This window comes from Scophthalmus maximus, chromosome 2 (assembly GCF_022379125.1).
Source record: "Scophthalmus maximus strain ysfricsl-2021 chromosome 2, ASM2237912v1, whole genome shotgun sequence".
Classification (NCBI taxonomy): domain Eukaryota; kingdom Metazoa; phylum Chordata; class Actinopteri; order Pleuronectiformes; family Scophthalmidae; genus Scophthalmus; species Scophthalmus maximus.
The window spans coordinates 30,560,031-30,584,924 of record NC_061516.1 but is presented as its reverse complement, the minus strand read 5'-3'; the positions used below and the strand labels follow the sequence as shown (position 1 = coordinate 30,584,924).

Below are 24,894 nucleotides of genomic sequence, written 5' to 3'. Positions count from 1 at the left end.
TCAGCCTGGATCATTTCTTCAAGTACAGTCGCGGTGCAGTACAAAATCTCCAGGCTAAACGTTCTCAGAGGCCAAAGATTCATCCTCCAGGCAATACTTTCATGAAGTGCACTCTTACTGTTCAGTACATATTAACAGACTCAAGGTAGAATTCATGGTAATCTGCCTCCCCGTGGAGAGACTCGTCGCTATACAATTACTCACACTTCACCCGTTCACTCCAGTTGGGAGTCATTTCAGGCCTAATGCACATTCAATTTGCTGATCCCATTTTCACTTCAACTGGCGTGAGACTAGCGCAGCTGTCGGTTTTATTGTGAGTGTTGTGTTTTTTCTTTATTTGCACAATGAAGTCATAGAGTGTCACCAAACGAGCCCCGTTGTAAGAAGTTAAGTGTCTTATATGTTTTTGTGCAGTCTGGTCTTGGTATTACATTTGCTCTCTGTTTTTTTGGGAGAGTGAAAGCACCTCCTTATCCCAAATCAATTCCACTCATCATAATGGCCCCGTTCCAGATTATTAATACAGAGACTGAGGAAATTTGTCATCTCCTCTCCCTCTGCTCTCTTGTTTTCTCACAGTACTTTGTGGAGATCCTGAAGGCCAAAGGAACCCTGAAACAGGACATTAGAGAAAACATCTTCAGTTCAATTCAAGCAATTCATTCCGTAAACCAGTAAGTACCCCCTGAATAATTTCAAGAATATCTATGCTTTGGAGATGGTGGCGAGAGGCTGTGTGAAGGGATGAGTATTAGCGGGTTGTCTCTCGCGTTAGAATGCAGTCCAGATACACTCTTATTTTGCAGAAGTATTGTCCTTATCTTCCGCATTAGCACAAGTCAATAATGCTGTGTTCCACCATAAAGGTGCTCTCCCCTCTGGTGGATACATCACCGCATATCAGGTGGAATTACCCCAGGTGATATCACAAGAGCATCACTGTTGCCATAGAAAATTCATGAACTGCTGTTACCTACCCGACCTGCTGTCGAAGATGGGTGGCCAATTGGAAGAAGCTGATCTCACCGCATGTCTAGACGTGGAATTGATCTTGCACCGTAAAAGTAAACTCTCCAAATGCACTCGAAAGACTTCGGAAAGTTTGGTTACATAAAAACAAGGTTGACGTTTGAAGTTGGTACACTTGTACAGGCCGAGGCATCGATATCCATAAATCAATTAAGAAGAAAAACAGAGCTTGTTGGAATAGGGCTGGGTGTTTTGAAAGGTAATAGCAAAACTGATGGGTTTTTTTTCAAAGTGGTAGTTTTTAAACTTTGATCATTTCTTTGTCAAAGATAACCATATTTAGAATAGTCGTCTGATTACAGTCTCGCTGTAAAAAAAAAATCACCACTAAACTGACTTTTTCTGAGTCAGTAAGTTATTTGTACAATACTTTAATTGTTCTATCAATTGATTCCGGTTCCAATTTGTAATGTTGATTGCGACAGATTTCAGTCTTCGAGACCAAAAAATATTTGGGATGAAAGTTTATGTTCTTGCCGGGTAAACTTCGACCCCAGACAACACGTCACGTACGGTTCTGCAAGTTTATGAATTAAAGTGAGTTACCTGTGTAACTATGGTTCTGTGACGCCTGGTTGAAGATGTCAGAGTGCGTGGCTGCTCGTTTATGAATGGGATGTTCGTCTGTGGTTACCTTGAACCAATGACTTCCTCTGTGTCCTTCCAATACACTGACAATCAAATATTTGTCAATATTTGTGTATAGAAGCACCTTCGAACTATCACATCCCTTTCCACCTGTCGGATCCTCTCAAGCTCTGTCAGATTCGATGGGAAGTGTCTGGGTCATTCCCGCGTTGTATATGTGCACACCAGCGAGAAGATCTGTAATCCTGTCACCTTTGAACTACCAGGACAAGCGATACTAATTCAATCCATACAGTTTAAAGTGTATAGTCTTTTTCTCCACTTGATCTATGCCTCACAACAGTTTTCTCATAGGGGTCTAGAGAGAGTTCCTTGGACTCTCTGTTGTATTTGTAGTTGTAGAACGTGAACGGGTCAGAACACTTTCTGCTTCCACTGTATTGATTCATAATTTACCTCAGATACAACCACACTCAGATAATAACGTGAACCCACCAGATTTGCAGTAGGCATACAGTCTAATACACATATCATACACAAGTTCAGTATCAGACAGCGCTGACAAACTGTGGTACGAGCGCTTGGAATGCCTTTGATTGGGAATTCCATTTCCAGACAGATAATGAATTGTGTGGGTTCCCACAATCCCCCATCTTCTGCAGACTGACGGGCTCTCTCGTTGAGAGTTCCACAATGAAGATTGAAGTATGAATTACACAGTCCCGTGTATTGGATAAATGGTTCTGCACATCTCATACATCTTCATTATGAGCCCCTCAGTGAATCAATGGTTGAAACATAATGGCAAGCACTCCATTTAAAAAATGGTCCTTGGAGACAGTGCGTTCGCGCCAGACTTATTTACCACTGTTCAGTGATTGATTATAGATTTTCCCATTTTCTTTTCACTTTCTCTCACTTTGACATTTGTCTTTCATTGAATGTCTGTGTGACAGTGCCAAGAGTAATTGATAGTAAGTGGTGATAATTAGCTCTCGAGGATGGATATGTGTTTGACTCTGTCATCTATCCGTTGTAAGTGAAACATCAAGTACTATATAGTGTTAGTCTTAATGTATTAAACAGGGTGACGATGATAACATGACATGTTGCCAACCAGCTTTCTTATTGAGAAAAACAACGCTCGGCACCAGGTAAGAATGAGAAGCTGCAGTTGAGTGTTCCCTAGTAAACCTGTACATTCACGGTCACAATGTTTCACTGTACACATCATCATATCCCACTTGATCATGCATCGTCCAACCCTAGTGCGCTGCCACCAGGGCTAACGTGGAGCTATCTAGTCAGTAAATAATACCTCTAAACTGTAGAGTGACTTCTTGTTAAACACATGTTTAACAGACAATGTGATGTGTGGTTGTCGAGTTGTTGAAAGACTCATTTGATCAAGAATGGCTGGAGTAACAAAAGTAATGTCACAAATTACTTTACTATTGTGCAGTTCATGAAGAAATACAATCACTTTTTTTCTTTAAATACATTACATTTTCTAAGTGACCAGTCCAACATTGACAACAAGTGTGTTAAGTTCCTGCAAAGGTCCAAGACTTTGGATGGTTCCAGGTCATAGATTGTTATTCAGTTGACAAGCAGAGGACCTAATTCCTTCAAGCAAAAATTATAGAACCCCTTACTTTTTGGAAGCCAAAATTTAGCTTCTTCTGATTCTCTCTCATATCCCATATATATATATATATGTATATATACAAATGTGAAACGTATAAGAACTGCAAAACTATACAAGAACAAGGAATATAAATACAAAGAATGCACATATACTTGCACTATTTTATGTTCTTTCTTCATATTTATATTCCTTATCCTTGTGTAGTTTTGTGGTTCTTACATATTTACATTTGCATTTTTTTTATATTTTGTAAGGTGTGTTTGTGCCTGATACCTGCTGCTGTAATGCCAGAATTTCCCAGTTTGGAATCAATAAAGTAAATCTACCCATCTATCTATCCATCTATCCATCCGTCTGTCTGTCAGTTTCTGACGTTTGGCTAATTTTGCTGAAAAATCTGCTAATTTTCCAGTTTCTATCAGCTGCTTGCTCTTACAAATGTTAAGTTAAGAACAGCTTTTTGGAAATTAATAAAACAAATGAAATCAGTGGGAAACAGGCATATGAGAAAAGTTCAACAAGCAGGTAATATATGATTGAGCTCCAGCTTGACGTTGAGTGTTGTGCGGGCCTGAAGAATCAGATACTTGAGAGGGAATCTGCCAAGAGATATATTTTTGTTGGATGATGATTTCTGCTGCAGGTCACTGATACCTGAGATGAGTTGTTGGCCTACAGAGCAGCAAGAAACCACTTTTCAGCTTGACACTGGCCGGTTCTCTCGGCATAAGTGAAGTGATATTAATCTGATCTGATCTTTCTGTCTTTATTTGCTGAACTTCAGACTACAGTGGGGAAATTGCTAATGAACACTGCCTTCATACTCCATACATTTATTCTCATTCCGACTGTTTATGTAGAGCAGACGCAGCAAGCCAATTATTCCCAGCTACTAACATGACGAACAGGAAGCAGCTGTCGGTGGATCCAGTTAGCAGCAACAATCGGTAATGGACGTGATGTAATGTGATGTGATGGGGATGAGAATGGTCACCACTGCCGAATATCTTTCATCAATAAATCCAACAATTACTTTTCGGATAAATCTATCAATTATTTTCTGAATAGTCGATGAATAACAACCTAACCTCTACCTTTAATTTTTCAACCTTGTTACTCAGCATTTTCTCAAGTTCTACACATGAAAAAAAATTGACACGGTAGTGTTGTGGAGTGATGGCGTAGTATCGTCCTGCCGATTCGTGCACTCTACCAATCGTGAGTCTCAGCTCTCAATCATGACTTTTCACCCTGTTTTTAAAGCACCAAATAACTATTAAACCCAAACTTATCATAAACATTAACACCTGAACACACATCAGTGCTATAGGAAACTACCTAAAATGACCAAAAAACGTCTTTCAGAAAAATGACTTTGACTTTTTAGTTTGGTCCATGTCCCATGCACTAACATTGAGGAGGCAGGGTTTATGACCCATACTCCAGCCAGCCACCAGGGGGCGATACAGATGTTTTGGCCTGTATTATCTGTGATGACCAGCAGAGGCAGACTCAACTGGTTGTAAAAAGAAGACTATTGAATCTATGAGAAAATGACTAAGTCTGACTTGATTTATGACATCAGTAAAAGTTTTCTTGATGAGTTTATGATCTCAATCGCTAGTTTCAAGTCTTCTTTAATACGGCATGCTGTTTGTTTTGTTAATTATGTTTGTATTAACAGCAAGGGTGTTCAAATGAATTCTTTCTACGATGCATCGCGATGCGGACGTGGATGATGCTGCATCGATGCAGTGACGAACCATAATCAATAATAGCCTACTGCTGTAACTTGTTGATTTTCCGACCACGGCTGGACAATAAAGTTTTAAAAGTTCAAGAGTTCAAAATTACTTCCTGGTACTAGTAATGCCTGCCATGGAAATAGAGGACCCAGCTGAGCCAAGAATTGATGCTGTAACCGAGCGTTTATTGTTATGCCTGTACTGCATCGTTTATATGAAATAACAACACCGTAGTTTGAAACAGCGGGCTCCTAGACGGAACAACAACAACTTTATTTGTCACCGTCAAACACATTACAGCGCATCCTCTCCCTTAAAATCACTGTAATTTGCTGAGGCAACCCAAAAACAGACTCCAAAAGAAATGGAATGAAACGTGAATAAAATAGCTTACACTACGTTGCTGTTTGCTACGTGCCCTTTTTTAGAGTATTTAAAATATTAAAACAAAAAAGGGAGTTCCTATATATCTGACTGCTTTGATTCATTGATGAAAATGTAGCCATGATGTGCAGTAATATCGAAAATAGAGGATGCATCGTGATATTGAATCGAATCGTTGACAGGATAATGGTAATCGAATCAAATTGTGAGACCATTGAAGATTCACACCCCTTATTAAGAGCTGAATAGTTGATAAATCACTGTTTTCATTTGGGGAGTGGATGCTGTGTGATTTACCGCTTGTACTGTCCGATGGGTGCAGTTCACAGCTGTAGTTGGGCGGGCCGTGTCGTTGAGCTCTCAGTCAGGCCAACCCCCTGCTCCTTCAAATAGGGTTTCTTCAGGTTTCAAAAAACCAAGTTGGCGCTGGCCAGAAATACCAAACTAGAGGCGAAAAAGCACAGTCGTTTGTTCTGGCTGAACTTTTGGGAGCTGTCCTGTCGTCCATCTTTAACACAGTCTGTGTCTGAAACACAACAGATAAGGATGCAACGATGACTCAACAATCAGACATAACTCGTTTAATAAATACTTGTTTTTCATGCATAACACTTGTGCTCCTATTGTAGCCATCTCAGTTTTACAAAGAGTGCAGAGCACCATTTTATTAGGTTTGTACTTTGCACGTTCGTGTACTGGCTTTTAGGGATACATTCTTATTCTCAGCATGTGAGCGGGAGCCACCATCGTTGGACATGAATGTAAACTGTGCCCTAGTCCTCTTCATCATGAGAATATGTGTGGTCTGAGAGGTAGACGAGCTATAGTGACAGGAGTGACAGGAGATGTGTGAACACAGCGTGAAGCGCATCCGACAGTTCAATGAGAGCAACAAAATGCTGCTTCATTACTCTGTTTCCTCTTAGCGATTCCTGATTATGTTTATTTATTTCAATAATTAGTCATTTATGTATAGCGTGTGCCCACGCTGTGCGATTACAATTAGTATTCTTCTGTTCAAACCTTCACCAAATGAAGGCGTCTCACCCTGAATTGTTTGGTCAAGGTTGTATCCACCCCAGATGTCGCAACTGCTCGGAATTAATGTGGATTAATGTGACACGTGCAGAATGCTAATGTTATCTCCTTCCTTGCTGCTGATGGCCAGACAATTTAATTGCTGTGTTGGAAAAAAAAAGTATAAAAATGTAATCCATAATTTCATATTTATCATAATAGCCTCTGGCAGTGAGAGAGAGGGAGTGGGGGGGGGGACGGAAACACAGCTTTTCCCGCCCTTTACCCTCGTTAGAACTCTCCCGGCTGCTCCTGCATCTCCTGATTATGAACAGAGGCTACCTTGGCACGCAACTTCATTAAAATCTATTTAAATCAACTTCAGTGGCAAAGTGCTCCTTTTTTCTTTTCTTTTTTACAGCATGTACGAACAGAAGTCTCTGGGAGCATCATTAGAGAGTAGGAGTGTGTGTGTGTGTGTGTGTGTGTGTGTGTGTGTGTGTGTGTGTGTGTGTGTGTGTGTGTGTGTGTGTGTGTGTGTGTGTGTGTGTGTGTGTGTGTGTGTGTGTGTGTGTGTGTGTGTGTGTGTGTGTGTGTGTGTGTGTGTGTGTGTGTGTGTGGTACTTCCTCTAAGTTTGGATAACAAGCTCCTTCACAAGTGTCAACACCCCCAACCAATTGCGTCCATGTTACTGTAATGTGCCTGACAGGCTGAACGATTGCTTTGCCTCCGCCTTGATCTAGTTGTTTTGTTCCTGAGTTCAGCGGGCATGTTCTCACTACAAAGTGGCCCTGGGTGCCCTGAAGACAGACCCACCATCTGGGTCCCGGTGAAATACGTCCCCCCCACAGGGAGAGGGCCTTCAAGTGACACGACAGAGCTCCGCCTGCTAAACCTCCCATTATAAGGGAGGCAATGCTCTGAACTCTGTTCAACCCCCCGCACTTTCTCCAAACACATGTGCCCTTTTCAGAAAAATATATTCTTGAGAATTGATCTTGCTGTATTTTGTCAGTGCCTTTCCCACTGATGCAAAACAGCAGCTCATTCTCAGGCGGTCCTGTACACTTACTTGTCTGGTGTGGTTCAACCATAGGCAAAATGGTGGACAGTGACCAAGCGAATCATGTCTGCTAGCGAGTCCTTCGGATGTTTGAATGTGTTTGATTTAGTGGCATCTAGTGGTGAGGTTGCTAATTGCACCAGCTCACCCTCTCCTTTCAAGCTTGTGTGTGGAATGTATGGTGGTCTGCAGGTAACAAAAAGACAACACAAAAGGTATTCTGTAGAGCCGGTGTTTGGTTGTCCATGGAACTCCAGAAAGCAACAATTCTTAGGGTCAGCGGAAGAGTGCAGGGCACCATTTTATTAGGTCTGTAAAACGCTAGTACTTTGCACAATCGTGCACTGGCTTTTCCAGGGATAAATGCTCATTCTCGCCATGTGAATGGGAGCCACCATCATTGGAGATCAACATAAACAGTGCCCTAGTCTTCTTCACTATGAGCGTAGGTTTGGTCTGAGGGGTGGTTCTATGGCCTTTTCATTCTTTGATGAAAACTGAAATTTGACTAAGGTAAAATAGTGTCATCCAAAATATTTACCAGACAACCGCCAAGAGTTTACTTTTTGTTCCCACAGAATTAACTACAGCTGAGTGGCCAGTTGCCATTATAACCAGCCTAATAATGTTCTTCTCCTGCAACGTGTCAAGACACGTATGACATGTACATATAAATGTCAGCTTTTTAGATTTACAAATCACACTTTTTCATTGAAAATGATAAGTTGTTCAATCCTGGTATAGTGTTTTTGTGTTTATTTATTTCCCCCCCCCCAGATCTTTGTTGGTCCATTTGGAGAACGGCTACTTTGGCCGAGGATTCGACCAGTTCTGTCCACATCTGCAACACTACGACGCGTATGCGGACAACATCTATAACGCCAACAAAGTGCTCGGGGTGAGAACTCACCGTCTCTCCGCGTGACCATCACGCTTTATGTCAGACCATTCCTGATGCGCTCATTGGCATTTGACAAGCTGTTAATACAACAGGTTTGATTCGATTTTGATAAACCCTGTGGGGAAAATGGTCAATGTGTTTCTCAGGCAGTGGACTGAATACACACGCAGATGTGTAAGTGTTTATTTGATTGTTTGTTGCAGAGACAGGCATCGCTGAAAGGCGGTGCCCTGACATTAACAGTGGCTTCAATTCTTCTTTGGTAAAGCCATCATAACTTTGCACATTGGCTTTAGAGGTGTCACTAATGAGAGCTAGGCCAGCTTTGTGGATAACCGCGTCCTGACCCCAGCACAATACTTAACACAGAAATGAGACATAAAAAAAAAATTTTGCGTCTCAGTCTTGGAAGAAAGCAAACAAACTTTTTTTTTTTTACCAAAATAGGCATTTGATTTGTCAAAATCCTGACCGACACGGTGGGAGCAACCAGCAGAGATGCCCTGTTGCTACAGTAGCATTGCATCAAAGTTCATGATAATAGTTTTAATAATGTTGTGATTTTGTTATGTAACATTTAGAGCCCGTCCGATATATCGTTTTACCGATAATATTGGCAGATGTGAGCCTTTCACAGGCATATCACTATCAGCGTTCATGCTTGCTAAAATGTGCCGATATAAGATCTTTTATTTTATAGAATAAACAATGCAGTTATGAATTAGGACAATTATTTTCCAAATTCAAACTCTGTATATTTGGTTGTATTCATTTTTATTAATAGTTATTTATTACTATACTATTAAATATCAAATTACAGTTTTTGTCATAAAGGTTTGGTAACAACATATCAGGAATATCCGCAAAAACTTTTTTTCAACCTTGAAGATATTAGAAGAGCATAGTGGACGGGCTACTTAGTTTTACAGTTTTGCTTTCAGAATTTTCACACCAGTCAAAGTATGATGCGGTGCTCACAATCGCTGGGTCGGGCCAATCAGGTCAACCCATCACAGAAAGTGGGGTTTTAAGGTGCTCAACTGAGGGTCTGTGTGACAGGCAGTTTGAAATCGAGTTCTCTAACCATGAATCATGTAAAGCTGCTGTAGTGGAGTCACAGAATAAAAATAATTTATCTCCTTGAAGTTCTGAGACTTTTTCCCTAATGTTTTTTTTAGGTTTTTTTTAACCTAAATGAATAAAGTGTAACAGTGTGTTAACATTTAGACACAGGCTAATTTCTAATGCCTGTTTGGTCTAGGGGCTGTGTTTACTGCTTTTCACTTCAAAAATTACCAAAATATGTAATTTGCCATGGGAAGAAGACACGCAGTTTATTGGCATGTCATGTTTTTGTTGATTAGTTGCTAGTCAGGGGGCGTCCTACTGCCACTAAATAAGATGTAGTCAAGACTGAGCCCACTGTGTACAGGAAATTTACTTTGACTGTTTTCATGGCCATGAGGAGCATTCAGTTTGGGAGCTAATCAGCGATTATGTCCCCATTTGAATCCCAAAATTCTGAACAGCCCTTGTTGCACCTCACAAAATATCACTTGGGAAAGCACAAAGCTGTGTCTTGTAAAATGCACCCGAAAGGCTCCAAGAATATTTTCACAATGTCTTGTTTGTTGCCTCAGACCCAGCTGAAAAAAAACAAGGCCTTCAGACGTTTCAAGAAACTACAGGAAACCCGACCGGAGTTCGACAACCACGAGCTGGAGGATTTACTGCAGCTTCCCCTTCAGCGGATTGATCAGTAAGTGTGTGAATGAAGGACGTCTAGATGTCCCTTTTCTTTCTCTCAGGCCTTGTAAGCTCAGTGATACAACACAGGTTGGTTTACTATGAGTAAAGTCCACTATGAAATTAGGGATGCCACGGTGTGGACATTTTTCCACAACCTGTGACAACACCATTTTTACTACGGCTGGGCGATAAAACGATAAAGATAAATATTCCAGAATAAGTTTTCCTCAATAGAAATACAAGACACGGTTGATATAACTTTGATAGAACTAATTCCATCAGACAACACACACAGATAATAATATGTGAATAGCACCGTGCCGAACCAATCGTGTGGCTGGTATAGCGTTACAGCCACGTCAGGTTAGGTTGATGCACCTTGGTTTAAATTTGGAAATGATATCTTTACCTCTCACAACCTTTAAGCATGACAGAAATAGTGATTTGACTTATTTCTTGATATATATCGATGTCATTTAAGATTTTTTTCCCCATATTGCCCAGGCCTAATTGTTACCAATTAAAACATTTTACAAGAAAAGACGTGTTTGCTGAGTTTTCCGTGGTGCGCTGAAATCTTTGATGTTAGAAATCACCCCTCCAACAGGAGCCCCCGCCTCCTTCCTGGAAAGTCTAATTCATTTTAATAAATCTCTTTTTTTTGTATTTTACATATAATGCCAAGCAGAAGTAATTTAAGGTCACTTTCCTTATACACCTTATTCCTGAGATTGTGGATGAAACTTAACCTGATTTGTGAAACCTAACCCTAACCCTAATGAGCCCTAACCCTAACCCCCCCCCCCTAAAAAACAGTAAACCTAGGGGAATCACTGGATACAATGACAGGACGTCTGACGACAGTGGCTTATATGATAAATTCAGGGTAATGTAAATTTCCACAGCACAATTATACCAAGTATAATACTGTTAACTTCTCATTAATACTTATACATACATACTTATATACTAGTTAAATGCTTGTATTTTGCCTTTTTTTTTTTGGTTAGCCGTTAGTTTGCTATCAACGCTACTTGTTCAGATGCTTGACGTGTTACCGTCATCTTTGTTTTTATTAATAAATTCACAGACATGTCACTGCTCACTCTGTCACCTTCATCTCAACATTAATATTGTTGTGTCCTCCATATACAAACCTCTCACAGAAACCACAAAGGTATGTCCCCAAATCACAGGGAAGCAACGGAACATTTGACAACCAGAAAATGTGTCACGTGTATCTTTCGATCGACCAAGTTGTGTCAAATATTTCTCACTCCCACTTTAGAGAAATCAACAAAATGGTTGTTTAGGGAGGTTCTGCTATGCCGCAATCAAAAACACTGTTACAGATGGGTCACAGATTTCACGCTTGAGTTTCTGTGTTTGCTGTTTGGTTGTTTTCCTTTCACCAGTCACCCGCTACGTTGCACAATGTACAGTCTCTGTGACAGATGTAATAATTATTATTTGATGTAGCACCCATGTAGCACTCAGACTGTCCAGAAACTGTCAAAGTCGCTTCTGTTAAACACCAGTATTTGTTAGTGGTAATTTCACGCGGTCTTGATCTTACTCGTTAATTAGTGGAACAAGGAGAAGAATTGGGCTGAAACGTGCTTCCCAATGCAGCGGATATTGTGAGACCGGTTCATCAAGCCGCCCGCCTCGTGTCTTAATTAGGGCCTCCTCGTCTTCTCATCTCCGCAGATGTACAGTCGGGGCGCTCATGATGTTACATCCGTCCATCATGCGAGGGAGGAGTTGTCTGTGAGATGGGCTGATTCTTTGCCTTTCAATCCGAGGCACTTTGCTATATATCTCGTTTATGTTCACTTTTCTTCTTCCCTCTGTAACAAAGGATCAGTTTCCCTTTCATTTCCTCACAGTTCCCACGCATCAGGGATGATGCAGACCTCTCCAACGCAGCTTTCCACGCCAAGATACACTAATCCAACCTTTTTTTTCCTGATACCTCAACACAGGGTATCTTCACCAATAAGCATGAATCCAATACCAGTATTCTCTTTTTCACAAATTCAAAATTTGTGCAGCTCGTTATGTGAATCTCATGGGAATCATATTTACGTTAGGCACACTTGCATAAATGTTGTCATATCATTTGGAGCTCTATTTTCCTGAAAGCAGACAGGAGACACGAGCAAACACAAATGGCTGTTACTAGAATTCTTCTATTTATTTATTTATTTATTAATTTACTTTATTTTATGGTTTTCATATTTGGTGACCACAGGCACTGGTGCAAACCAGCGCGCAAACCAGGCTCAGCTGGGTGCAACGTGGAGGAGAGGCTGAAGACATTGTTGGCGGGAGGAATGGGGGGTCAGCTGGTGGAGCCGGGGCGGGCTTCAGTCCAGGGCAGACACTAAAACAATAGACTCGCGCCCGAGGAAAATCGCATTCAAATTGTGTTCGCATGAGTAACTGGCATTGCGTCGGCAGGAAAACACAGCCCCTGGGTTACTTCAAAACTGCTGGCTGGTATTTATTTATTTTGTGAACTTCATGGGTCACTCGTGGGTCATTCACTCGCAACGCTGTGGTGATTTGAAGGGGCTGTAACGGAATGGTCGGTGTAGGTTCTTTTTGGGCTGCTGGCGCACCAGAGGCAAACACGCAGGATTGAAAATGGATTGGGCTTTTGTAGAGCTGATACAATCAAATGAGGCCCGGGTCAGACCCCATCGTGTGTGTTGCCGTGGGTCATCGACACACACTCGCAGCTGCGACGTGCCAATCTGGGAAACGAATGTAGTTGCACATCAACACAGGGTACGTAACAGTGGTGTATCCTGACATGCTAAAAGTGCGCCTACACTGTCAGTCTATAAATTATTCACCACCAGTGTCTGTTAGCGTCAGTGCCAAGTTCTCATTATTTTGTTTGACTATGAGCAATAGTAACTACTAGGTGTAATTTCGAGTTGTAGATTTTTGAGAGCTGCCATGTCTCCCAGTTGGTAAAAGGAGCCCGACCGATATATCAGTTGGCCGATAATATCGGCTGATACCGATATGTCTGTGAAAGGCTAATATCGGCCGATATGTTTAGAGCCCGACTGATATTATCGGCCTTATCAGCCAACAGATATGAGCCTTTAAATGTGAATTTATGTTTCACATTATACGTAAAATAAATGTTTATTTTCTTAATTCCACTTCTACGTATTTTGGTTGTATTTGGGATTGTTTTTTTACGACATCTTAGGAATCATTGACGGATGTAAAGAATATACGTACACACACACACACACATATATATTTATATCTACCAATGTATCGGTATCGTGAATTTTGTACTCCCTAATATCATTATCGGCATCGGCCGCAAAGAAATTCCAAATCAGTCGAGCTCTACTAAACACTGTCACTGGTGGTTGGCATCTGTCACGATGTTGAAGGCATTTCGGGTTAGGGCTGCCCCCTATCCCAATAGAGGTGATTTCATTTAACAACAGATAACAATACATATTGTTTCAACCATGTAAATTAGGTCCGTGTCTTTGCAGAGTCAAGTTGTAACAGCAGCCGTTATATCTCCTCCCATTCTTCATGATCCTTTGCCGTAGTTTGTACCGTGTGGCAAAAGGAGACACACTTTACTGTCTGACACGACTCTTGTGTAGGTGATAAAAGAGGCAAGTGGAGTTTGAGTCTGTGATGGGGACTTTTGTGTTGGCTTCATGCTAATTTTCTCCCTGCATCCCTGTTGTGTGCAACAAAGCAAAGCATCACCCCAAGAACAACTCGCCTCTAGTTTAGTTTTTTTTTGTTTTGTTTTCCCCCCAGTTATTGCTAATGTCGTGATTTACTGTATGCAACCTTTAGTGGATTGGCATGGGAAAAAAAAGAAAGCAGTATAGATATACTGCTGTTTGTTAAATAACACATTTTTTTCTCAGCCCATATGCTCCCATATCGGGGCTGATTGCGGCTGTTATCCTCTGGTGTGGCTGACAGCCAGGAAGATTTTCAAAAAAAACAACATATCTACCTAATACTCAAGATAAATCTGCCTTTTTATTTCATGGGATTGTTAGCCCTAGTTGGAGTTTGTTGCACTTTTTCCCTTTTATTTCATGTATTCAACAGTGTATGAATGCATTGTGTATTACTTTACTATTTCTTGCGTTGTTCAGAAATTTGGGTCGTGACTAAGGAAAAATGTGACAATTTTTATGGTTATCGGTATCAGACACGTTTGAAGCTGTTTTGGGTGGTTTACAGTTGGCTATGGCCCCCGAGGCAGAGAGGGTCATCAACTTATCACACGGTTGAATATTCGATCCCCACTTCTTTAAGTCCGCATGCCAAAGGACAATTCGGCATGCGGACTTAGCTCTAGATTGCCTCTGATAGCTGTGACCACTGTGCATGAATGATGTGATAGAAATAGCGGTGTCTACAGAAGCGCTGCATGATTGTGTGACTGTGACTTCTACCGTCATTAAGACTTGAAAAACGGTCTACAAATACATTCCATTTCCCATTTCCGTTAAAGTCTCTCTGTTTTGTGTGTGCGTCACCCCTCCCCACACACGCGCAGAGCGGAGCCAAAGCAACAACTCGTTGCGTTGTGCAGACGTCAAGCCCAAACGTCATAAAGTGAGGACAAAATATCAGCTTTTGATGAACATGGGCGATTTGGCGACAGTGGAAGCTTGTAGTTGCTGGTCACAGCCTGAACACCAGCAGCTCTCCTGCTCTCACTGCCTGCCACTACCTCCGCCGTGTTATTTAGTATGCATAATCCACGACGCTTGCTGCTGTGACGGTATCAACCAAATCACCACGGTAATCATGGTGATAAAAAATTCAGACACTACATCTAACAGGCTGGAAATTTTCCATGGTTTACTCTGATACTGGTAACTGTTTCATCCCTACCACACAGTGATGCTGGTTACGATGCTCCCAATAGTTCCTAATGCCTTGGGCACACTACACGATTTTCATAGTCGTCAGATCTCTGTACCGTTCATACAACACAACTTGCTGTCTTGTAATCAGGAGGCAGGAATTCAGTCGTTGTGCTGTTCACACTACATGATTCATCTGCAACAGGGGGCTCACACACTACACAATCCTTCACCAGGAGAGTGTTGTGTGGAGAGAGAAATAACTTGACACGTTAATATGTGGCTTGAGATTACGCTCATCATCTGTTGCAGTGAAAACGCACAACTTGACAGAAACAAGCGTGATGATTTGTCCAGGAACACGGAAAAGGGAGAGAGTATGGGCTAAGATTGTTGCTGTGGTTTCCTGGTTGACGCACGCACTCACTGTCTGTCTGTCACATCACAGCTCACGCTGCAGGTCATGGGTACCCCGACATGTCCAGATATTTAACCTGCTAGATATCTGTCAGACGTCTGCAAAGCCTTGGTGAGTCACTTTGATCGCGTCGTTGCTAGTTCACACATAGTGAGTGTGGATTTGCATCCTCCGATTTGCTGCAACTGCATGATTTGTCGCTGAGCTGAAAATTGAGCTTAAAATATTGTGAACTCGGCATAAGTAGGACTGGTGAAGACAGGTGGAAGGTGGCTCTCGTTCAGTCGACACAGGAAGTGGAGACGCTGCTTTGCTTCATCAGAAAGCGTTGTCACGTGAAGTCTGGCGAGATGTGACCTGTGAACTCTCTTTGCAGCTAGTATGGAGGGAACTTCCCAGTATGTGAGCATTAATTGTATGTGGTTCCAATGTCTGAGACCACTTTTCCATTCTTTTGATTGGGAGACAGCCCCCCTCTGGCCTGACGTGCACCTACACATCCACAAAAACAGGAGTAAAAAAAAAACAATACCTTGCCTCCGGCTCTGACGTTGTGCAGAGTAGTAATAATAATAATAATAATGATGATGATGATGTCATCCCTAAAAATGTACTGTACTCTGACATTATGTAAAAATGTGCCTACGGTCTCACAGTATGAGGAAATAAGTGAAATGTTCTTTTCAACCCTCTCTCAGACTGCCTTTTCCTCTGCATTTCCCATCATCGATTCATCTGTTCAACAGGCGACTGCAGGGATGTGTCGTAATTGTATGATGATTTTAAGTAGCCTGGCCAGACAGTCATCCACGGCGGGCGTTTTTTTTGTACTTTGCTCCGGCTCCGTGGCTGGGAATAGCAGGAAATTGTTGTCACTTATCACCATTCAAGGATGATGGATGGCGAGCGGTGTGTGCAGAGTGCGAATACTTATGTCGCTGCCAGGGGAGGGAAAAAAATCATTGCCTTTATTAAGTGGCATTCACCAGAGCCGGCCGGATTGGTGTCCTCCCCACTGAGCCTGCCATTATGACAGTGATGGGGCCTCAAGTTGATTGTGGCAGTGAGTAGCAACCTTCTCCGCCTGTATTGGGCCGTGTTTATGTCGATAATAGAGATGCAGCTCTCACGGAGATGGCAGCGATCTGAGGCCTTGGGGATGAATCCGCTCTCGGCTGAGCACCATTGAGTCTAACAAGGGAACGGCCCAGTGGTTGGCTCACCGCAGAGAGGGTTAGCACTCTGTACTGTATGTAAAGGCTGCACATCTCCGGAGGTTGTGGGGTCATTTTCACACTCGCTAAGCAGTAAGAAGTGTGTAGCCGTGTGCTGTACCGGCCATGCCACGATTGAGTCTTTGAATTTTTCATTGTGGGGGGTCCACATTGACTGCTTTGTGTGCTCGGGTAGTTCCATCATCTCCTGAGCTGAGGTTCCCCAACACAGGGTTGGAGTTTTGATGAGTTTCTATTGAAAGAATTCATGAAGAATTTTAAGTGGTTCCTTTCTGTGGTCTACAGGTACTGAGTTGTATTTCAGTGAAAAAAAAAATTGTATTACATTATTGTATCGCACAAGGTTTGAAGGGAGGACAGTGAAACAAAGTGTCTCGGGGGTTGTGCACAACAGTGTTTTGTCATGAATAGTTAGGTCATGACCCCGACTGTCAATTTATCGGACATTGGAGCATATCACCCTGCCACAATTTCTTTCATCCTTTTCTAATTTGGTTACATTTAGTTTTGCAGTTACCTGATTTTTATTTCAGACTAGAGATGTAACGGAATGAAAATTTAACATCACGGTTATAGTGACCAAAATTATCGCGGTTATCAGTATTGTCACAGTTTTTTTTAAATGATGAAATTGTTCACAAATTACTGATACCTAAAACTTTCAAAAGCACAGCTCATCGGGGTTTTTTTTCTTGAAAAAGATCCATTCTGTGCAGTGATGTGCCTGTTTGTTTCTGTTTTACATCTTAACCACAATGAAACAATCATATTTAAAATAAAACAAAACGCTCTGATTCAATTATTTGTCCTAACTAATGCCGCTCCCTCTCTGCATTCACTCTGTAGCTCGCTCGACCACCGTCTCTCTCTCTCTCGGCGTCCAGGAGGGGAAACTGAAACTGAAAGTGTGTGTTCTACGCTGAACCTCGACAACACTTTTGTAAACGCCAAAGTATGCCCATACTTCTGACTTAGTTGTCTTTGACGACTGAAAATATCTGGTGCGCTGGATAATATTTACAGCTGTAATCAACCAAGCTTTTAATGATAATAAAAATTTGAAACGGTAGAACTAACCGTCTGGAATTTCACCGTGGTTTGCCACACTATTGTCCTGTTTTGCTCTGCGTTCGACAGGTGTAATTACTTCCCTGCAATATATTCACCTAAAAACTCTCCAGTTGCTATTCTCACGCTGGTTCAAAGGCCCATCCATGGTGTCCCATTGTCCTTGGAGAGATTTTCTATTCATACTCCAATTGTGGGGTTTGCTTACTTAGGCACGTTCCACACGTACACAGTAGAAAACATGCAAGAGGAGCTCCTTTTTTTGTAGTGTTTTGACTGAAAAACATGTAAAAACTAAAAGTTGTTTAACCACTTAACAAGTTAAAGTGGCAATCAGCAGAGCGCATACCTCCGCCACGGCCCAACAGTCCCCTTGAATTTAATCAAGCCTCATAAGTAAGCCAACAAAACGATGCAGATCATGAAATCATTATGTCCATTGGAGTGGAATGACGGGATGATAAAGACACGAACCAAATAACTATCGGTAAACCCTAGTACGGTTGTTTTTTTCATCAAGATCTATAGATGTATTGTTCCCTGGCAAATCAGTTAAAATGTAAATGTTAAAGGTGACATGCAAAAATCCCTTTTTCAATGTTTGTGTACATAAATGTGTGTATCCGTGGAGCCTGCAGCTCACACTGTGAAAAAAGACCACCCTGTCGTTTTTTTTGCGAGCTGGCTAAACCCTACAGCCTGGCTCTGAACAACTGGTTCAGATTTCTCTCCCACTCTGATGTCACAGTTGGACTCTTTTGGGGTAGCCTCGCCTGCATCTGAGAATCTCCACTTCTCCGGTGATGGGGTGTGACATTTCCTACATATTTTAAAATCGGTTGACCAATCACAACAGACTGGGCCAGCTAGCCAATCACAACAAACTTGAGGGGTTTATTAGGAGGCGGGGCTAAAATAAATCCAGACAGGGGTGAAAAGAGGAGCTGCAGAAATGGGCAGTATGAGAACACTGATGCCTTTTCTGAACATTAGAGCATGTAAACCTTTCCAAGTGGTAACACAAATTAAAAATATCAACATGAATTTGAGCACAATATGTCAACTTTAAGGTTAGATTTTTTCAAACCATGCTGTTTTAATGTCTTTGCTTGTTATCTTTGATAATATCAGATTTACACACTGTACTATCCAGCCTGTGCCAGCGGCTTGTCCAAATGCTTTTGCAGAATTCAGCACCAAAATTTTTTTTAAAAATTCCAGATCTGCACCAACATTTAGTGGGTTCTTTCTTGGCCCATTTGTGGAAATTTGTTATATTATAGATTATAGTATAATCCCACTAACAGAAAACCAACCAACAAACAAACACATAACCTTCTTGGCAGAGGTAAAATAATATGAGCAAGGTTTACAAATAAACAGTACGTAGATATGGTGCACGAAACAGGGACATCAGGCGGACCCATGCAGGTCGTTTGGTGACAGGCAGATGTAGAAGGCGTAAAACTGGCCTTAATTTGCAGCACTAAGTAATAAAAGCTTCAGACATTCTGGAGTTTGAATTGTTTCCTAATGTCCATAGTTACAGAGTTCCTTTAGTCAAACTTTCAAAGAGAGAGAGAGAGATAAGATGCTCTCTGCAGTCACTTCATATTAATTGCTTAAGTTTGGACAGTGCAGTGTCTATCACTGTATTTGCCACGAATGTGCATTCCTTTCGCTTTTAAGCTATTTAAGTCGAGTAATTACCCACAAGCCCATGCCATGTTCGCTAACCCATGCAGAAGCCTGTCAGTGCCTCTTGTCTCTTAATTACAAATTTGAATCCTTAATGCATGTACGGGAAGCAAAAATAATTAGACAGATATTTTCCTCCTCCTCTTTTTTTTCTTTTACCGACTTGTGTGCAAATGCCCAAATGACCTGGCGTGTCTGCCAGGAGGGAGAGAGAGAGAAAAAAAGCCTGCATATCATCTGCATATTACAAAGGAATTAGCAGCTCTTGCTGCAGCGGTGTCAGGCGCATCCCTTCATTGGCGTGTGCTTTCCAAAGCTGCATTCTTCATTAGAACATCTGAACTGTTATAAATATGCTTCAGATTATGTTATTGTCTCATTATCTTTGCTTTGCCTTGCCGCTAATGAGCGGGACAGGACGGCTAAACGAGAGAGTCGGCTTTTACATTATTTGAAATGTGCCGTGATAATGCTCATCGGAGTGTTTCTCTTTTTTGCGGTTGTTTTAATTAGCTTTTCATCTCTATTCCTTAATGAGAAGAAAGCGGGTCCATTGCTAATAATACCTGTAATGCATTTGTTATTACATGATGAGACAAGAGGAGGAAGAAGTGAAATTATTTTCCCCTGCTAAATGTCTTGTAATTGAAGGAGGCATAATTGGAGCTTGTTTGGCTTTCGTTTCATTTCCTCTACAAGCTCTCCCTCCCACGGACCCACCACTGTGCTAAGCTGCAGCTCCTGTTAAATCGTGGTAGTGCAACACACACACACACACACACACACACACACACGGACCAGATTTTCCTGTCAAACAAAAAAAGAGTCCACTAAAGCTAATTGTAATGTAAACAGAGAAGGGTGTTGAAAACAGTGGGTGAGTGCGACTCATTTTAGCGGCACTGACGTTTTCAGCTCTGGTGCTGAATGCTGCAAAAGCATTTGAACCAGACGCTGGTACAGACTCGGTAGTACAGTGTGTAAATCTGATACTATCACAGATAACAAGCAAAGACATTAAAACAGCACATTTAAAAAAAAATCTAACCTTAAAGGAGACTTATTATGCTCATATCTCATAATCAGGGTCATACCTTTAATTTGTGTTACCACTTGAAAAGGTTTACATGCTCTAATGTTCAGAAAAGGCATCAGTGTTCTCACACTATCCATTCCTGCAGCTCCTCTTTTCACCCTCTGTCTGAAACGCCTGGATTTTTGTTAGCCCTGCCTCCCGATAAACCCTCCAGTCTGTTGTGATTGGCCAGCTGGGCCCAGTCCGTTGTAATTGGTCAAGCGATTTCAAAATGTGTAGGAAATGTCACGCCCCTTCACCAGAGAAGTGGAGATTCTCAGATTCCAGCCATCATCTTCCAGCAGGATGACACAGAAGAGCAGGAGGATCATTTGAACTCCTTAAATGGTCACCTTTGTATAAATATTATTTGAGCGTATGGAGAGTTGTGTGAATGCATCTCAATCCATGTGTGCGCGATCAGATTTGTAAAGGTGTCCAATAATTGCAAATGCATACTGAGATCTGCGAACGTGTACAGGAATCTACAAATTGGTTGCAAGAGGAATGAAGTGTTGGCGAGAGCTAAAAGAGTAAAGCAAGACAGTGACGTCAATCACAACAGATTGTACAGTTCCCATGGTTCTTTGGCTTCTGAGCTTGCTGGTTCATTTTCCTTTAGTTTGCTACCGTCCATGGGGAGGCTCAAAGCGCCACTTGCATTTATGACGGTGATAAATTACATCTCTCACCTGTAGGGGGACCCCGAGTGTACCCGAGAGCAATTATCAAGTTGTGTTGCAGTAAAACAAGGGCAGAAGTAATAAATAATATATAGATTACTGAAGAAATAAACATGAATAATAATGAGTGTTTTCAGCATTTTAAGTAATTTTAGGTATTCATAAAAAGTTTCCAAACATTTTCTGGTTAAAGCTTCTCAAAAGTGGGGTTTGATGCTGATCTAGTGTTGGTCAAAAAAAAGAAAAATCTGAATAAGCTATCTTTGGGAGGCTACCTTTCGTTATTTTCTGACACTTTAAGATAAAGCTTCTAACCGATTCATTGGGAACGACCATAATCGTTAGTTTAATCGCTCTCACACCGTACTTTTGACTCGATTAGATCATCATAAAATCAGACAGCCATATCATCCCACCACTGAACCACACTGTACAGACACAGATACTACCCCACTACACAGTTGTCACTCTCCAACACCCATCTCGTCCCGCTCATGCCACAGAATGGTCGTCTAGCAGCGGTGTACAGCCTGCCGGCACCGCTAATGGCCTCATTCGTTGGCACCGCTGTGTCTCTGGAACAAGCTCAGACGGCACAAACACAGGGCTGCACACGCAGAGACAGACACTGGAAATCGATGTCAATCGTCAATGCACTTCAAGGTAACATCATCCCAGTGAAGAGGGTGAGCGAGCCGATGCCTCACAACTATTACTTTAGAGGGGGACTGGAATTGGGAGAATATGTTACTTAACTGCATCACAAATAGATGAAGTGTTCTTACGTTTGTCAGTACAGGAAGTTTTTTGGTCTTAAGTTCAAGTCTATCCATGTTTAAAGGGGCAGTAAGAGATTCTGAAGCAACACACGTTTTGTAAAAAGCTGCAACGTTTTCCTCACCATCAGTTAGCTGTCGCTTTTGTGTGTGCACTGGAAAAAAATCTGAGCCTCAGCCCAGGCTCCTTAAATCGAAAACAGAAACATGGCGCCAGCGCAGTTTGTAAACGCCACTCGTTGACACCTTCAGTGACGTTCTAGTGGGTGGTGATGCAACTCCACGGTTTTGGCCTCATGGTTAGTGCGTCAGAGTCCCATACCAGAGGACCCGACTTCTAGTCCCAGCCAGAGCAGTAAAATCAGAATACCAACAAAGAGAGAAACAAGCTTTCTTCAGAATCACTTACTGCCCCTTAAGCCTCATAATCAGAGTGTATATTTAGGTTTTACCTAAATGTAGTATAGAGCTGTTCCTCCTATCATTTGAGAAGACACTCGTAGGACTTTTTGTAAACCCGATGCCTTCACATCACAGATGTTCAACAGAGACATTAAAATGTCTTATAGGTAAAACAATGAGACTGATTTAAGTGGGGCAGCAGTGCTGCAAGTGAGTTCAACTGCCAGACTGGGCAGGTGAGCAAATAATCTGTTTCTTACATTAGGCCCAGTGGAATCTCGGTAAAACTCGGTGGTTCAAAGTCCTCTGTTAAGATGGAACATTAAAGTGAACTGTGTGGAAAGAGCGCGTCATAGCAGTCAGGGAAAAGTTGCACTGTACCGTGGAGTTAACCAAGATAAAACAAGCTCTTTATTACACAATGTATAAAGTATCTTATGCTGCCTTCACACTAAAAGCCAATATTCGCTTCACGTTTCTCGCACTAGTTTGGCTGGCGTTACTCTAGAGGGTAATGCCAGTAAACACAACCCACGAATATTCATCCTTTCTGTAACGGACGCGGTTTTCCCGACATCGCGCCACGCGTTCCCATCTTCACATTATTCGTGTTGCGTCATTTGGATCGCGAGTGGCGCAAATTTGTGTCTATTTGCGTCTTTGCATTGGCTTTGAATGTAACCTCGTCGCGCCAATAATTCGCTCCGCGTTTTGGTGTGAACGCAGCAATGCATGCTTACATCACGGCACCTCATCGTCAAAGAGCTAAAATCCAAAATCCTGCAAAACACAAACAGAGGATCTTATCTTCAGGTACTTTGTAAAGAATGAGATTGTAAAAATACCTGTTCGCAAAGAGTCATTTATAAGAGGTATTTTTTTCAGATAATATCTACGGTTATTATTGTTGTGGAAATTTCATTTCAGATTATTTGCTTCTTATTTGTATATGCCTACGCTTTCAATCTGCTTCGAACTCACCACCTTGAGTACAATCTATTTTCAGCCAGGTTTTTAGTTTGATTCATTTCAGCAGATTTTCCCCTTTTCATAAGGTGATGATGTTCTCTGCAAAGAATTGTGTCGGAGGCGGACTCAAAGGAAAACCAGAGGAGATCTCCATCTCGTGGTGTTACAGCTGTATCTGCGTTTAGTCTGCAGTGACAAGACAATCAGTGGATGTTGCTCTGGCCGTGGTTGGGCGACATTACAAAAAAACAAACTGTTTTGCTTGTTTGGGTTCAAACTGATATATTTTCTAGACAGTGACCTTGTTTGTTTTGCTCTTTTCTCCCAGGTACATGCATTTCTTACAAGACCTGACTGCCAACACGAGTCCAGACAATCCAGAGTTTGAGCAGCTGTCTAGTAGGTGTCTTTTCCTTTTTTTGTTTCTCAACATAATATGATTCATTTTAGAACAAATAATGTTGCATAGCAAAGCAGTCATAACATTTAATACATTCTGATTACCCGAGGACGTTTGACTTGAAATAACATGCTGGATGCAGTGTTTCCCATAGGATTTTGAGAGACTATGGGGGGTGGACCTCAGACCCTCAAAGGGGGTTTAGGGGTATGCTACCACTGGAAGAAAATTTTGTACATTTTAAAGTTAAATCCATCAATCTGGTGAACTTTGACAGCAATTTAGGAGGCTAGATCTATAAAAGACTTTATGCTCTTGTAAACAATTGTGTGCTGTGGCTTTACAACCTATATATGTGTTGCATGGACACTGACCCTGCCCACATGCAACTACAAAAAGGGGGGAAAGTAGCTTCTTTTGAAATGTCTTTCCTTGCATAAAAATAATGACAGAGCAGAACAATTAACTACAGTTAGGAATTAATTAATATTGAACTTGGTACCTGCAGGAATTTTGAGGAAAGTAGCAATTTGTATAAAGTTATGAACAGATTATTTCCTGAGGATATTGCAATTTTTCCTCAGGAAATATATTGTCTGAATTAGGATTTTCATTTCATTTCCACTATCAAACATATGTTTTGTGTTCTTCAATGAAATGAAGTACATTTTCATATATTTGTATATAAGAGCAGCAGAGATGCTACTCTCCTCTGCTGGACACATCTTCTTTATCCTGCTAATTATTCAAGAAATCAGTCTGTCAGTCATATCTGAACTGAGAAATGTTCATATTATCAGTCTCACACTTGGCATGTGTGTCGTTTAGGGACCAAGAATGTAGTGTCGAATTTGGACATGCGTTACATTCAGTATCGATACATTTTGAATAAACAGCTGATCAGCGCTCTGGAGCTGCGACTCAACTTCAAGGGTCAACTTAAGGTACGTTGTCAATACAACAGTGGGGTGTTTGTGGCCGCAGCTCAATTAGGCTGCTGCTGGTCACTTTGCAGTTCCAAAAAGAAAACTGCAACCAGCAACATACATGTTGAGAATGGGCTCTACAATAGTAACGTTAACGACAACACAGCGGGGGAACTCCGCCTCCCCCAACGTGAGCATACTTACAACGTGATCAGAGAAGTGAGCTGCTCTGCTGA

At 41.6% G+C, this 24,894-nt stretch overlaps 1 protein-coding gene across 4 annotated transcripts in view; it reads left to right on the top strand.

Annotated features, from left to right (window-relative positions):
• The window catches only part of arhgef39 (Rho guanine nucleotide exchange factor (GEF) 39), a 60,098-nt gene that overhangs the window by 3,147 nt on the left and 32,057 nt on the right, over positions 1-24,894 (top strand). For 3 of the 4 annotated variants that reach the window (XR_004790225.2, XM_035626258.2, XM_035626257.2), the window contains exons 3-6: positions 583-677; positions 8,256-8,376; positions 10,020-10,138; positions 23,661-23,731. Coding sequence is in view for 3 of the 4 variants with exons in the window: in XM_035626258.2 (XP_035482151.2) it covers positions 583-677; positions 8,256-8,376; positions 10,020-10,138; positions 23,661-23,731 (406 nt within the window). In the remaining variant the exon portion in view is untranslated. The remainder of the gene's footprint in view (positions 1-582; positions 678-8,255; positions 8,377-10,019; positions 10,139-23,660; positions 23,732-24,894) is intronic. The other variant, XM_035626259.2, reaches the window with a different exon arrangement.